General features: G+C 43.9%; 1 protein-coding gene across 11 annotated transcripts in view; it reads left to right on the top strand.

Annotated features, from left to right (window-relative positions):
• Nucleotides 1–12,768, top strand: part of ATP9B (ATPase phospholipid transporting 9B (putative)) — a 229,832-nt gene that overhangs the window by 72,459 nt on the left and 144,605 nt on the right. For 10 of the 11 annotated variants that reach the window (XR_004677674.1, XM_034996244.1, XM_034996239.1 and 7 more), the window contains one exon: nucleotides 11,084–11,164. The exons of the other annotated variant lie outside the window; for it this stretch is intronic. Coding sequence is in view for 9 of the 10 variants with exons in the window: in XM_034996244.1 (XP_034852135.1) it covers nucleotides 11,084–11,164 (81 nt within the window). In the remaining variant the exon portion in view is untranslated. The remainder of the gene's footprint in view (nucleotides 1–11,083; nucleotides 11,165–12,768) is intronic. 11 annotated transcript variants of the gene reach the window in all.

The following is a 12,768-nucleotide window of genomic DNA, read 5'->3' as shown; positions in this document are numbered from 1 at the left end:
CCTACGTTTGCCAGGTGTGTGTTGCTTCTGAACTTCTTGCCTTAGAATATCTTGTGCCAGGTAAATATTTTAAATTTTATTTAGGTAATTATTTGTTTTCCTTTATGCTTATGGGTTTTTCGTTGTGATCAGACGGCTCTTCCCCTACCAATACTATCGTTTTAACCACTTTAAGTGGTTTGTCAGTAGGAAATGAGAGGCTGGTCATTAGTATTTATGGTGTTATAGTTACTAAAGCGTCCCTTGCACATGGAGTCCCGGAGAAGGAAGATTCATGACGTCACTACATCTGTGCGGCTGCAGGACTGTCGGAAGAGTGAGTGTTGAGTGGGTTCTTTTGTGTCCCATCGTGTGACACAGGCCTAATGGTGCTGGAGCCCGCGAATTCACCCTCCGGCCCCCCCTTTCTCAGCTCTTCCCGAGACTCACTCAGACTGCCTGCTTTTGTCTGCTTCTCTTCTGTGGCAAAATCAAGCTGTGCTGTCGCTGTATTACTTAGGACATCTCGCTTACAATTCTCATACTATTTGTGAAAATGGATTCGTGTTTATCACGAGACACTCTTGCAGCCTATTGGCTTCCTGATGTGATTTGAGCCGACTCGGGGGTTGGTGCTACTATTTCTCAGTTGTGTGTTTCTCCTTTGTGTCCTGTTTTTCTTTTTCTGGCGTACATTCTCAGTAAACCCTCCAGGATTTAGAGGGGTGGGGGAGATAAGGATGATGAATCATAGCGGACTGGGAAAGATTTCTGTTTGCTGTATGCACAGATGGGGGCCCCACCCTCAGTCTCCTTTGCAGGAATTCCAGTCAGTGGCGTGGACAGTTGGAAGTGCGTGCACTAGATAACCATTTGTAGTAGCTTTAATTTGCTAAGAGTGGTAGAAAGGAAAGTGCAAGGTTAAAACACTGTATTGGAAAGAATGTGTCTGAAAGAAAATCCCAAGCTCACAAACCAGTAAGGGTACTTGAGGTGACGATGGTAATGCAGAACTCTGGGAAAGCGCATCCACCCTGCGATGGAGGCCAGGGGTGGAACATCCTGCAGAGGAGGGGTGACAGTGTCCCACAGTTTGGCGGTGCTGATGTCATAAACAGGTATGGGTGTGCAGGCGCACACAATTGTATCTTTTTTTAAAGATTTTATTTATTTATTTGAGAGAGAGAGAGAGAAACAGCATGAGAGGGGATAGGGTCAGAGGGAGAAGCAGGCTCCCCGCCGAGCCGGGAGCCCGATGCGGGGCTTGATCCCAGGACTCCGGGATCATGACCTGAGCCGAAGGCAGTCGCTTAACCGACTGAGCCACCCAGGCGCCCACAACTGTATCCTTTTATTGCATGTAAGTTAGGTCCTAGAAGAGTATTTAAAACCCCCACTCTGTTACCATCTGTACCTTTGAGTGTCCTATTGGCCATGACCCACAGGATCTTTTCTTCATTTTTATTAGTGACAGATGTGTATAAATTTCAAAAAACAGTTACAGAGTTATAGTATACAACTCATGTAATGCTAATTTTTAAATTTTATGGTTGATATACTTTGATAGAGAGTTTGAGTAAGCATTTAGGTAAAGTAACTAGTAAATGAAAACATTTTAAGTTTTGATATGACCATAAAACCAAAAAGCAGTATATCCTAGAAAAAAGGAAGTTTAACTGAATTTCTAGTTCATTAATCAATTTAAGTTTTGTAGCTTCATATAATTTGGCACATATGGGTAGATTTCATAGGGAAAAAAGCTCCAATTTCATTATGGATTCAGGCACAGCAATTTGGTTTTTCATTTAATATCTTACTCTTCCCCTAACTGTCACTCACTTTGACTTCTCTGCCTCTGATGTAATGGATTTGGGGATATTTGGTGTCCTTCCCTGTTTGTCGCATCATCAGTTGAGCATTGTGACACCAAGGAGTAAACGTGCAAACCTTAGACCTTTTCTTAAAGAACCGAGGTTACCACCAAGAATACCCTCTCCGATTTTGTTGTATTCCCTGATCTCGTGATGTGATCCATTAAAGTTGGAAAAAGCCATTTGATGATAACTGTGCTGCAGACCTGTGAAGGCAGGCTCGGCTTCTCGTTGCCACTCGGGCGGCTAGAAGGCATGCTTCTCCAGCACCCGTAGTTATCCGGGAAACGTGTCTCTGGCTTTTGTGATCAGGCAAATTTATTAACAACAGTGAGGTCACGATAAATCATGACTTGCTGATTTATTTCAAAAGATCCATATAGCAGTAAACAATACCATTTACATTTAATTAGTTTTATTGAACGAAAGGCAATTTTATTTGTAATGAACCACATGTTATGATTAAGGATGTATTTTAATGACCTTTAAGTAATGCGAACAAATGTTGCCCTTGACCTAATAGCAGAGGCTTTCCTACATTATTGAAAACTTGAGAATGATTTTTAAATTATCGTGAAAAGCCTCGAATGACATTCTCATTATTGTGCCATTATTCAGTCATTTGATGTCTAATACACTAGATGAAGTGCATTCCTCTGAATGTTCATGCGCATGTAGAAATGAGGATTGTTGCTAGAATTGTTCTTTATTTCCATGTATCAAAAGGTAGTCTGTTATGCGAGCGCTTCATTTTTTGAAAAATACTTCGACAGGGTAATATTTAAACGATGAAGGGTTCTTAGACCTGCCTTATCCCAGAAGTCGTTTGCCTGCTTATTGAACATTCTCGTTGTATTTCCCTCAGTCCACAGTTATTACACAATGTGTTTTTTCTTGTGTAAACCAGCTTGACTTAACTTGAAAGTAACTTTCAATTGGTTAATGTATACTCTACAAACTGCAGTAGCAGACCCGCTGTGGTGAGCTGCTGTGTTCACGCTTTATCCAGTGTAGCATCTCCGTTCTCTAGAAAATTGACAGTTCATCAGTGTGTGTTTTCCAGGCCCTGACGAGGATGTGTGAATGAGCTTTCCCAAGTCAGATTCTCAAAGAATTTCTCGGGCAGGAAAGGGGACGAGGTCTCCTTCTACCCTGTTGGCGTTCTCTGATGGCAGGGGCCGCCCTCAGTGTCACGGGCAGAAGTGGCAGGTGCTGTGTGTCAGTGGCCTCAGCGCCCTGGAGTCAGACTCAGTGAGTGTGTCTTGAACCCAGTAGTTCAAGGGTGTTTCCCGTGGAGAGGGCCATTTTGGTCATATTCTGAGAGTAATTTTTGGAGGTTTAGTCATGAGTCTAATCCCTTCCTGTGATTTTGGAAGGACCTCACTCCACATATTAAATCCCTTTCTGCTCCTGAGATCTGGAGTGGTTTTTGTGTCCTGAACTGATGCACCACAAATTAGGAGAGAAGTTTTTTCCCCTCACTTGACAGCCCAGAGGTGGGTGGTCCGAGGCTGAGAAGGCAGCTGTGTCCTCATTGATAGGTGACTCTCACCTGTGTCCCACGTGACTGCTCCCCTCCTGCCATAGCACGTCTCGTCATGTTCCACCCCACGCGGCGAGAGCTGGCTGGCAAGAATGCGGAGGGAGGGCTGCATTCTGCAGCGGGGGCCATACGCCATCGAAGGCCTGGGAGTCCTGTCGTTAACGGGAGCTGGGGAGGATGGTGGGATGTGGGATGGCTCTGCTGTACCGTTTCTTCCGTTTGTTTTCTGGTGAGTTTCTTTGATTTCCTCTCGTACTTCCTCCTGGGTGGTGCACACTAAAACTTTTCAGTTAGTTCTCCTGGAGGATATTGCTGCCCTCAGAGCAGAATGCTCCCTCTGGGGTTGTTATGGTTACCACGTTTATTAGAATCAGATCTTTCACACTTGTTCTTCCAGTAAGTCTAAGCCACTTGAAGATTTGTGTGCTCCCCACTCACCTAGATTAAAGTAGGAAATAAATGAAATGTAAACCGCGAAATACATGTTTTCTAGAAATGAAGGAAGCTGTATCATTTTTAGGCTGTTGCTTGTTTTCTGTGAAAGAATTTTTTTTTTAAGTGATAGAGCACGATGTACAGCCCGCCATTCGAGGCTCCCACGAACAGAGGAGATCAGACAAGGCTAGATAAATTGGGGTTTCCAGGAATAGAAGAGAATAAATACAAATCTCTAATATATTTTAAGAAATCTGGGGCGCCTGGGTGGCTCAGTTGGTTAAGCGACTGCCTTCGGCTCAGGTCATGATCCTGGAGTCCCAGGATCGAGTCCCGCATCGGTCTCCCTGCTCGGCGGGGAGTCTGCTTCTCCCTCTGACCCTCTTCCCTCTCATGCTCTCTGTCTCTCATTCTCTCTCTCAAATAAATAAATAAAATCTTAAAAAAAAAAAAAAAATCTAAAAAAAAAAGAAATCTGAGGGGATATTACAGTCCAAACAGAAGAAAAAAGATCACGTGGAAAGTAGACCTCTTAGAAAGACATGATTGCTGAAATAAAAACACGTAAATAGGACTGGAAGATGGATTGTTCTGCAGCTCTGAAAATGTAGGCCAGAGATGGGAAGCATGCAAGGATGACTACCATTTCTAGCTCGGTCCTTAATACTACCTGTAATCACTTTATGTGTGTGTTTTCACTTGTGTTGAGGTAAAGTTGGGAGACAGTGAATTGCACATAATTAAGCCGTACACTTCAGTACACCTCTGAAACCATCACCGCAGATGAGGTAGTCTGTAGCCCTTGTTACGTGTCTGTGACCACCTGCGGTCCTATCACCAGTGGCCAGTGTTTTCAGTCTTCTCAGCTCTCCTGTGGCTCCTCATACACCTGCCCTTAATCCCTTTCCTCTGCAAGGTAAGATCATGTGAAGAGAGAAGGGCAGGTGTGTGATCCTCCTCGCATGAGCTTGCCTTACAGAGGAAGGGGATTATAGCAAGTGGAAATTCCTTCTATTTCCCACCAATACATGAACCAGTGCTATGCATATTGGTATTTATTTTTCCTTCCTTTGACCTGTTATTATGATGAAGAATGGTTCCTTCTTCTGTTAAAGGATAATTCTTCCACCGCTTTGGCCTAACACTGCTGTTTAGAGACCTTGGCAGCAAGACCACCCCCTGCCCTCTCTCTTCCTGACCCTCCCTCACAGGCTGTCTCCTCCACTGCGGCCCACAGCTCCAGTGTCTCAGACATTCCTTTCGCAGTTTTAGGTTAGTTGAATGTATTTAGAATTCTGTTTTACTTTATCTGTTGGCTTTTTAGCTATACCTCTTCGCAGTTGCTAGAGATCATAATATGCATTTAACTGAAAGTGTGCTGTGAAAAGTTGAAAAAATTGTGTCACTTGACATAAAATGTAAGAACCTTGTCATCGGATGGGTCCATTTACCCTCCCTGTCCTTTATGCTGAAAACGTATTGTGCCCTTTCTGTACGCATGTACGTTTATATGCACTATGTCTGCATTTGAACCGTTCCAATGTTGTAGCTGTATTTTAAGGAAAAATTAAGTGGAAAAACAGGATTTATTATTTTTGTTCCTCACCATTCCTTCCTAAAGACTGAATTTGTACTGGATAATATTTCCCTTCAGCCTAAAGAATTTCTGTTAACATTTCTTGTAGTGTATGTCTGCTTATAGTGAATTCTCATTCTCATTTATCTGAAAATATCTTTATTTCACTTGTTTTTGTGAAGGATGTTTTTGCTGAATATTGAATTCTTGGATGACAGATGTGTTCCCCCCCCCCCCATAGCACTCTGTTTTGTTCCACTGTCTCCTGCTTCCATTACTTCTAATGAGAAATCAGTGTTGTTTTGATAGTTGTTCCCTGTGTGTAATACGTCATTTCCTCTGGGTATTTTTGAGATTGCTCTTTGGTTTTTTAGCAGTGTTACTTTGGGTTTTCTTTTCTTTCGTTTTTTTTTTTTTTTTTTTTAATTTTTTTTATCTGTCTAGGGGTTTTCTAGGCTTCATGCATCTGTCTGGGCTGTCAACATATTTTGCATATTTTTAGTCATTATTTCTTCAAATAGTTTTCCTTCCCCATTCTTTTTCCACTCCTTCCAGGAACCCAATTGTAAGCATGTTAGATCTCTTGATACTCTGTTAGTGGTACTGCAACCATATCCTTTCCTAAATCTTTTTTCTTTGTGTTTTCAGATTCATTATCTCTTGATCTTTCTTCAAGTTCACTGACTCTGTTCTTTCATCTCCAATCTCCTGTTAAGTTCATCTAATAAGTTTACTTCGGATATTGTATTTTTTTAATTCTAGAATTTCCATTTTGTTCTTTTTCCTTAAATATATATTTTTTTCTGTACTGTGGTTTCCCATTGTTTATTCTTTAGGAGAATATTTTCCTTTAATTCTTTGAGATGTTGAAACTGCTTTGAAATTCTCATCTCTTAATTCTGATATCTGGTCATCTCAGAATTAGCCTTTATTGATTAAATTCTTTCCTGAATATGGATCTTGTGTTCTTATGTCTTCATACATCTAGAAGTTTGGATGGTGTCTTCAGCATTTCTAATGATACATTATAGACACTCTGGATTGGCTTATGTTCTTCTGAAGAGTACTGTTTTTTGAATTTGGTTTTGTTCTGCTTGGTAGTTCACTGGGCTGAAGTTGAACTCTGAGCTCTGTCTTCCCTGCATTTGAGGTCTTTGTTCACTTCTTTCAGCTGGACTGCTAGAAAGCCACCCCGCATGTGGGGCATGTGGGGTCGGGGTGAGAGGATGCCAGAGTTAGGGCCCCTCCGAGGCACTCTCCCACCTCAGGTCTCCACGTCCCCTGTCGCTTCTCAGCTGCTGCGGTTACCCCCATCTTTGGCCTCTGGGTCTTCATGCCTTCAAGTCTGTGATTTTTCTAAGCCACGCTAAAACATTTGTTCTGAGGCAAAACCAAAATAAAACAGATAACAAAAAATGAAAACGAGAACTATAAAAATGGTAAACTCTCTGTTTTGGGGGACCTTCAAGACCACCCCCAGTTTTAATGATTACCTAGGAGGACCCCCCCCCCCCCCAGGACTCAGCACATAGTCTTCCTCATGACCATGATTTATTCTAGCAACGGGACACAGGGCACAGACAGCCGAGTGAAAGGCCCTGGGGTGGATCTAGAGGAAGCAAGGCGCACGGTTCCGGAGCGCCTCCCAGTGGACTCCCACAGGATGCGCTGTACACCCCCAGCAGCACATTACGAGAACACAAGTGAGATGGTGCCTACCAAGGAAACACAGGAGAGACTGACTCATGGAGGCATTCCTCTGTCTGGCACATGCCAAGGTGCCAGACTCCCAGAAGGAAGCATATGTTCGATATAAACCACGCTGCTTGAATAAATTGTTCAGGCACAGTGAGTCTTTCTTATCTGGGAATGGTGGGAATGCTCCTGAAATCCACATCTCTAGACCTCACCCAAGGGCCAGCCTTGCTTGTGAGCAGGCCTTTCTCAAGTCTGCGTTCCTATTTCTGCACGGCCCACTGCCTCGGCCAAGGCGTCTTCACAGGAGAAGTGCTAGCAGTATTGTTGTTCTGGGACCTCACCCAGCCGGGTGAGACCGGTCTGCACGCCTGCTGCCAGGTCTGCCCTTTATAGGCCCTGGCCAGAGCCCATTAAAACAGTACCATTCACCTTTTACCACCATGTCCAAGTGAGAAATCCCAGCTGCCAGACATGCTTTAGGCCCGGCAGCCCCTTTGAATCTCAGATGCCAATCACTGGCAGCAGGAGGGTTTCCTGCTGGACTGGAGAGCCTGCCGACAGTTGTGAGAAGCAGAGGTGCCCTCCTTCCTCTGCTCCTCCCCAGTGTTGTGCCACCAGGAGTCCTCACGTTGTCTTCTCAGACTTTCACCTGAAAGGGTTTTATGCAAGAAGCACAAAACATTTGGGGCGCCTGGGTGGCTCATTCGGTTGAGTGTCCGACTCTTGGTTTTGGCTCAGGTCATGAGATCGAGGGATCGAGGGACCTCAGGGTCATGAGATCGAGCCCCACGTCGGGCTCCGTGCTTGGCGGTGAGTCCTCTTGAGATTCTTTCTCTGCCTCTCCCCCCACCCCCGCTCATTCTTTCTCTTGCTCTCTCTCAAATAAATCTTTAAAAAAAAAAAAAAAGCACAAAGCATTTTTTACATGAAATTATTTTTTTCTTTAGAGAAAGAGAGTGTGTGTGTGGGGGGGGGTTGGGGGAGAGGGGCAGAGGGAGAAGGAGAGAGAATCTTAAGCAGGCTCATGACCCTGAGATCATGACCTGAGCCGAAATCAAGAGTCAGGCTCTTAAGAGACTGAGCCACCCAGGTTCCCCATACAAGGAAATATTTTTATACAACTTAATCCTGAAGACACATCATGTTTAGGAATTGGTCAAGAGGAAATCTGAATCTTCAAACCGTTTCAGAATGGCTTTACATACCCCACCACTGCTTTTGTCCCCATCATTTATCCGGGGAATGGCCCACAAGAGATCGTGTACTTTCTGGGGTAGCGGCACTTACTAATCAAACTACCTTACTCTAAGGTGCATACAGGGGGGAGGTGAGGGAAGTGGGTTCAGGCTCGTGGTCCACTGTTGCAACCTGCAGCTGATCTGGAATGCCAACTCCCAAGTTAACAGCAACCAGACACTTCCGAGACAGATGGGACTGTGGAGGGGTCACCAGGATGGGATGGGCCTCCCTCTTGCAGCTTTGGGCAGGGGTCACAAGTTGGTACCCCTCGCATCTTGATTTCACATGGCCCATCAGAGCACGGGCCCTTGATTGTGGGCAGCTCAGGTAAACCGGATGGCCCAGCCAGCATCTGGGTTGCTTTAATGGTTAATTTCCCTCCAGGGGGTGTGAATCCTTGCACCTGTTGCAGGTCCCAGCTCTGTTTGTGAGCCTGTTCCTGCATTCGGCTTGGCGCTGATCATGCCGTGCTTGAAACAGCCCTGGCAGACCACATAGGGCCCAGCCTGGAGTCAAGTGCAGGCATTTGGGGTCTGTGAGTCCGGGGTTCCAGGTGATGTGACTTCCAGGCGTGCTGTGAGAGCTGTGCGAAGACGCAGCATCAGCCCTGCTCCAGGGAGGGCTTGAGGGGACGGTGGAGATGCGGGGAGGGGCGCCTGTTTCTCAGGACACACTGGGAAGCCCACCCTGTTCAGACATCAGCTTGGCCGTCCATCCACAGCTTTTACCTTGCTGTGCAGTGAGCTTGAGTCTGACGAGTTCTTGTGTGAGGGGCTAGTTTTCTCTTTTTCCATTAGTTTTTTTCAGTAGTCACTAGATTGTTGTATCAAACTTGCATTTGTATTACAGAATTTACCTTAAACTTAGAAGTCTCTTCTCACTTTCCAGTTGAGCGCCTTCAGTTATCTTCAGGTGTACGTGGTGCCCGTTGTTAATGTGTAGATTACTAATGAAACGGAAAAAGAATCCTAGTCTTCCTTCAGAGGGCAGCAGACAGACTGGAAATGCGGGCAGCACATGGGCCAGGGCACTGTGGCTTCAGGGTCCTGAGGGCAGGCAGGCAGCAGCCCTGGCGAGGAGCATGGGGACACAGCGGGCTGGGGTTCTTTATCTCCTCGCGGATGTGGGTCTTGTTTAAATTTCAGGCCTGTAATAAGGACAGATTTCTTAAACTTCCTGTATAGCATTGTACTTGTCCAGCTTTCTGATAGCCAATTAAGAATATATTTTTTAAAAACAACTGAAATACCAAGAACTAAAAGACTTCTAATAGTTTACTCTGAAAGGCTCCAGTATACTCTCCATTCGTGGGTGTAACTCACCCACTTAGAATATTATTTGTGTCCACATGAATCAGTTTGAAAAATACGGGAGCATATTTAGATTATAACAAATTCAGTAGGTCACTCTACATCCACATGATCATTTGCATCCTCCCTGTGTGAACTCAGGTATGCTTCCTACCTGTGTGCTTTGGAGTTTTGTCTCCAAATGTCAGTTACACGCTGGTCACGCTGGGACATGTGGGATCACCACACAGAAGACATGGGAAGTCACTTGCCCGTGGGCTGTCTAGTAGGCAGTACAGTCAGAATCCCGTGTGGGTGTTGTGGTTAAAGTCCATACAGGCAAGGAACTTTTCGGTATTATAAATTCTTTGTGATCTCCTGGTAAAAATAATCATGCACCATTAAAAAGGTAAAATTTGTTATCAATACATTTTCACCTATTATAACATTATTTTAATAAAATTATATAGTTTTAAAAACTAAAATTTCTAAATCAGCAGATGTACTTTTATAAATTGTCTTTTTTTTTTTTAAAGATTTTATTTATTTATTTGAGAGAGAGAGAATGAGAGAGAGCACATGAGAGGGGGGAGGGTCAGAGGGAGAGGCAGACTCCCCGCCGAGCAGGGAGCCCGATGCGGGACTCGATCCTGTGACTCCGGGGTCATGACCTGAGCCGAAGGCAGTCGCTTAACCAACTGAGCCACCCAGGTGCCCTAAATTGTCTTAAAATAAGGTGCTTCAGTGTCATGTCTGGAGACTTACTGTTTAAGCATTTACCTGTTGCCCGTGAATAGGGTAACCTAAACCACTTTTCTTCTACTTCAAAGCTAGTTCTGGGAAAGTTGTTGTGATGTGTGAATAGTTAAAGCCTTCCCATACAATTTTATAAATATAGATCATGGGGATGTGCTTCAGGCACATGGGAGAAATGCAGTATGTTTTAGAGCGTCAAGAAAGTCAGTTGTTTATGGCAAATGCAGTAGCTGTTAGAAGAAAAACATGGAAGTAAATTTAGGAATTTGCTAATTGTTTTATAGAACTTATGCGGAATTGTGAGGATTACTTAAATCCCACTAAATTCTTGGGTACCCGTGTAACTTCTGAATACTCATACACAGTATGGCAGAACTCCACGAAGTGTATTTCCACCTTTAAACTTGGAATCTGGGACAGCCCCAGGCAACATGGAGCTTTTGAGCAGCTCCCAGGTGCACCTATTGTTAAGCAGCAGTCTGTTAGAACCAAGAGAAATTGCCACACCTCTGTTGAGCTTAAAAATTACTTCCCTTAGTTCTCCTCCATCCTAACATAGTGTTGGCACACAAAATATGGGAAAACCAACCATCACTCTTGGTAAATAACATACGAAAAATATTAGTTGGTGATTGAAAAATTTCCAAGTAATTTTGTCTAGTTATAATGTAATTAATTCAGATATTCTGTATTCCAGGACCTTTTTTCAATCAGTGCTTATGTTTATGCTCAGAAGCCACAACTGGATATTCATAGCTTTGAAGGCACATTCACCAGGGTAAGTTAAATCTTTTGTTAAATACAAATATATTCATTGTGTATATAAGTTAAAAACAGCAAACCTTAAATTTGAATAAATGAAAACAGAAGCTTTGAACGGAAAAGGGAAAGCCTAGAGAATGTTTCAGGTTCTTAAATTTTCCCACAGTCTCTCAAAAACAGTGTTTTTGTTTAGCATATTCACCCTGGAGAAGGTCCTTCTCCCTGAAAATACTAGGAGTCAGTAAGATGGAGTACTTTCACTAGTTCAGTGTGAGTTTGGATAGGATTTAATACACTGTGGTGTCCACAGTGTTTCCTGGTTCGTACTGACTGGATGGCTGTGCCTCTGCTCATGTACACGTGTGTGCTTCATCTGATTCTTCGCACGATCATGGGACTTGAAGTCCCTTCTCCCCGATGACTCCCCGATCAGATTTGGAGGACTCAGTAACTTTAGATTTTAACAGCTGATATTATAAATGCTTTATAATACTTAAGGGGTTTTGGGGGGCACCCGGGTGGCTCAGTCGGTTGAGCATCTGCCTTTGGCTCAGGTCATCATCCTGGGGTCCTGGGATCGAGCCCCACGTCAGGCTCCCTGCTCCACGGGAAGCCTGCTTCCCCCTCTCCCACTCCCCCTGCTTGTGTTCCCTCTCTCGCTGTGTCTCTCCCTGTCAAATAAGTAAATAAAATCTTAAAAAAAAAAAAAAAGAAGGGCGCCTGGGTGGCTTAGTCGTTAAGCGTCTGCCTTCGGCTCAGGTCATCATCCCAGGGTCCTGGGATCAGGCCCTGCGTTGGGCTCCCTGCTCAGCGGGAAGCCTGCTTCTCCCTCTCCCAACCCCCCCCCCCCCTTTGGTTCCTCTCTCGCTCTCTCTCTCTCTCTGTCAAATAAATAAATAAAATCTTTAAAAAAAAAAAAAAATATATATATATATATATAATACTTAAGGGGTTTTAGTATTATAGTTTACTTTTAACTGTGCAGATTTCTGTTGGTATAGTCTGCTTCGTTTCCCTCTTATTCAGGTACCAGGATTAGTGAGCTGTTGTCATCATTTGAGAAAGCACTTGCTAATGCCAGATAATGAGGAAATTATGGGGATGTAAAAATGAGGATGCCTGTGGAGGAGATAGTCATTGGCCATTGCTCTGTAACTTTATTTTTACGAGTGCTTCAGTAACAGTATGTTCAGGGTGTTCATGGAAACAGATGAGGGAGACGAGGCAGTGTATAATGAGGTCTGGAGAGAAAACCAAGATCTTTATGTGTTTTTGTAAAAATATTTATGAAAAAAGCATCTTCTAATTAAAGACAGTTTAGCATATTTGAGAAAAAGCCTTTCCAAAGGGCTTCCTTAGTACGGTAAGAGTTATTAACTTAGGGGGCGCCTGGGGGGCTCAGTCAGTTGAGTGTCTGCTTTTGGCTCAGGCTGTGATCCCAGGGTCCTGGGATTGAGCCTCACATCAGGCTCCCTGCTCAGCTTCTCCTTCTGCCTCTGCCACTCCCCCTGCTTGTACGCTCTCAAATCTTTCTTCTGTCCAAAAAATGGATAAAATCTTAAAAAAAAAAAAAGTTATTAACTTAGCCACTATTAATATCTTGGAATATTATTTGCTTAC

The sequence above is a fragment of the Mirounga leonina genome, unplaced genomic scaffold (assembly GCF_011800145.1).
Source record: "Mirounga leonina isolate KUSES-001 unplaced genomic scaffold, KU_Mleo_1.0 Mir_93, whole genome shotgun sequence".
Lineage (NCBI taxonomy): Eukaryota > Metazoa > Chordata > Mammalia > Carnivora > Phocidae > Mirounga > Mirounga leonina.
The sequence above is the reverse complement of the archived record's forward strand: the minus strand, read 5'-3'. Positions and strand labels throughout refer to the sequence as shown.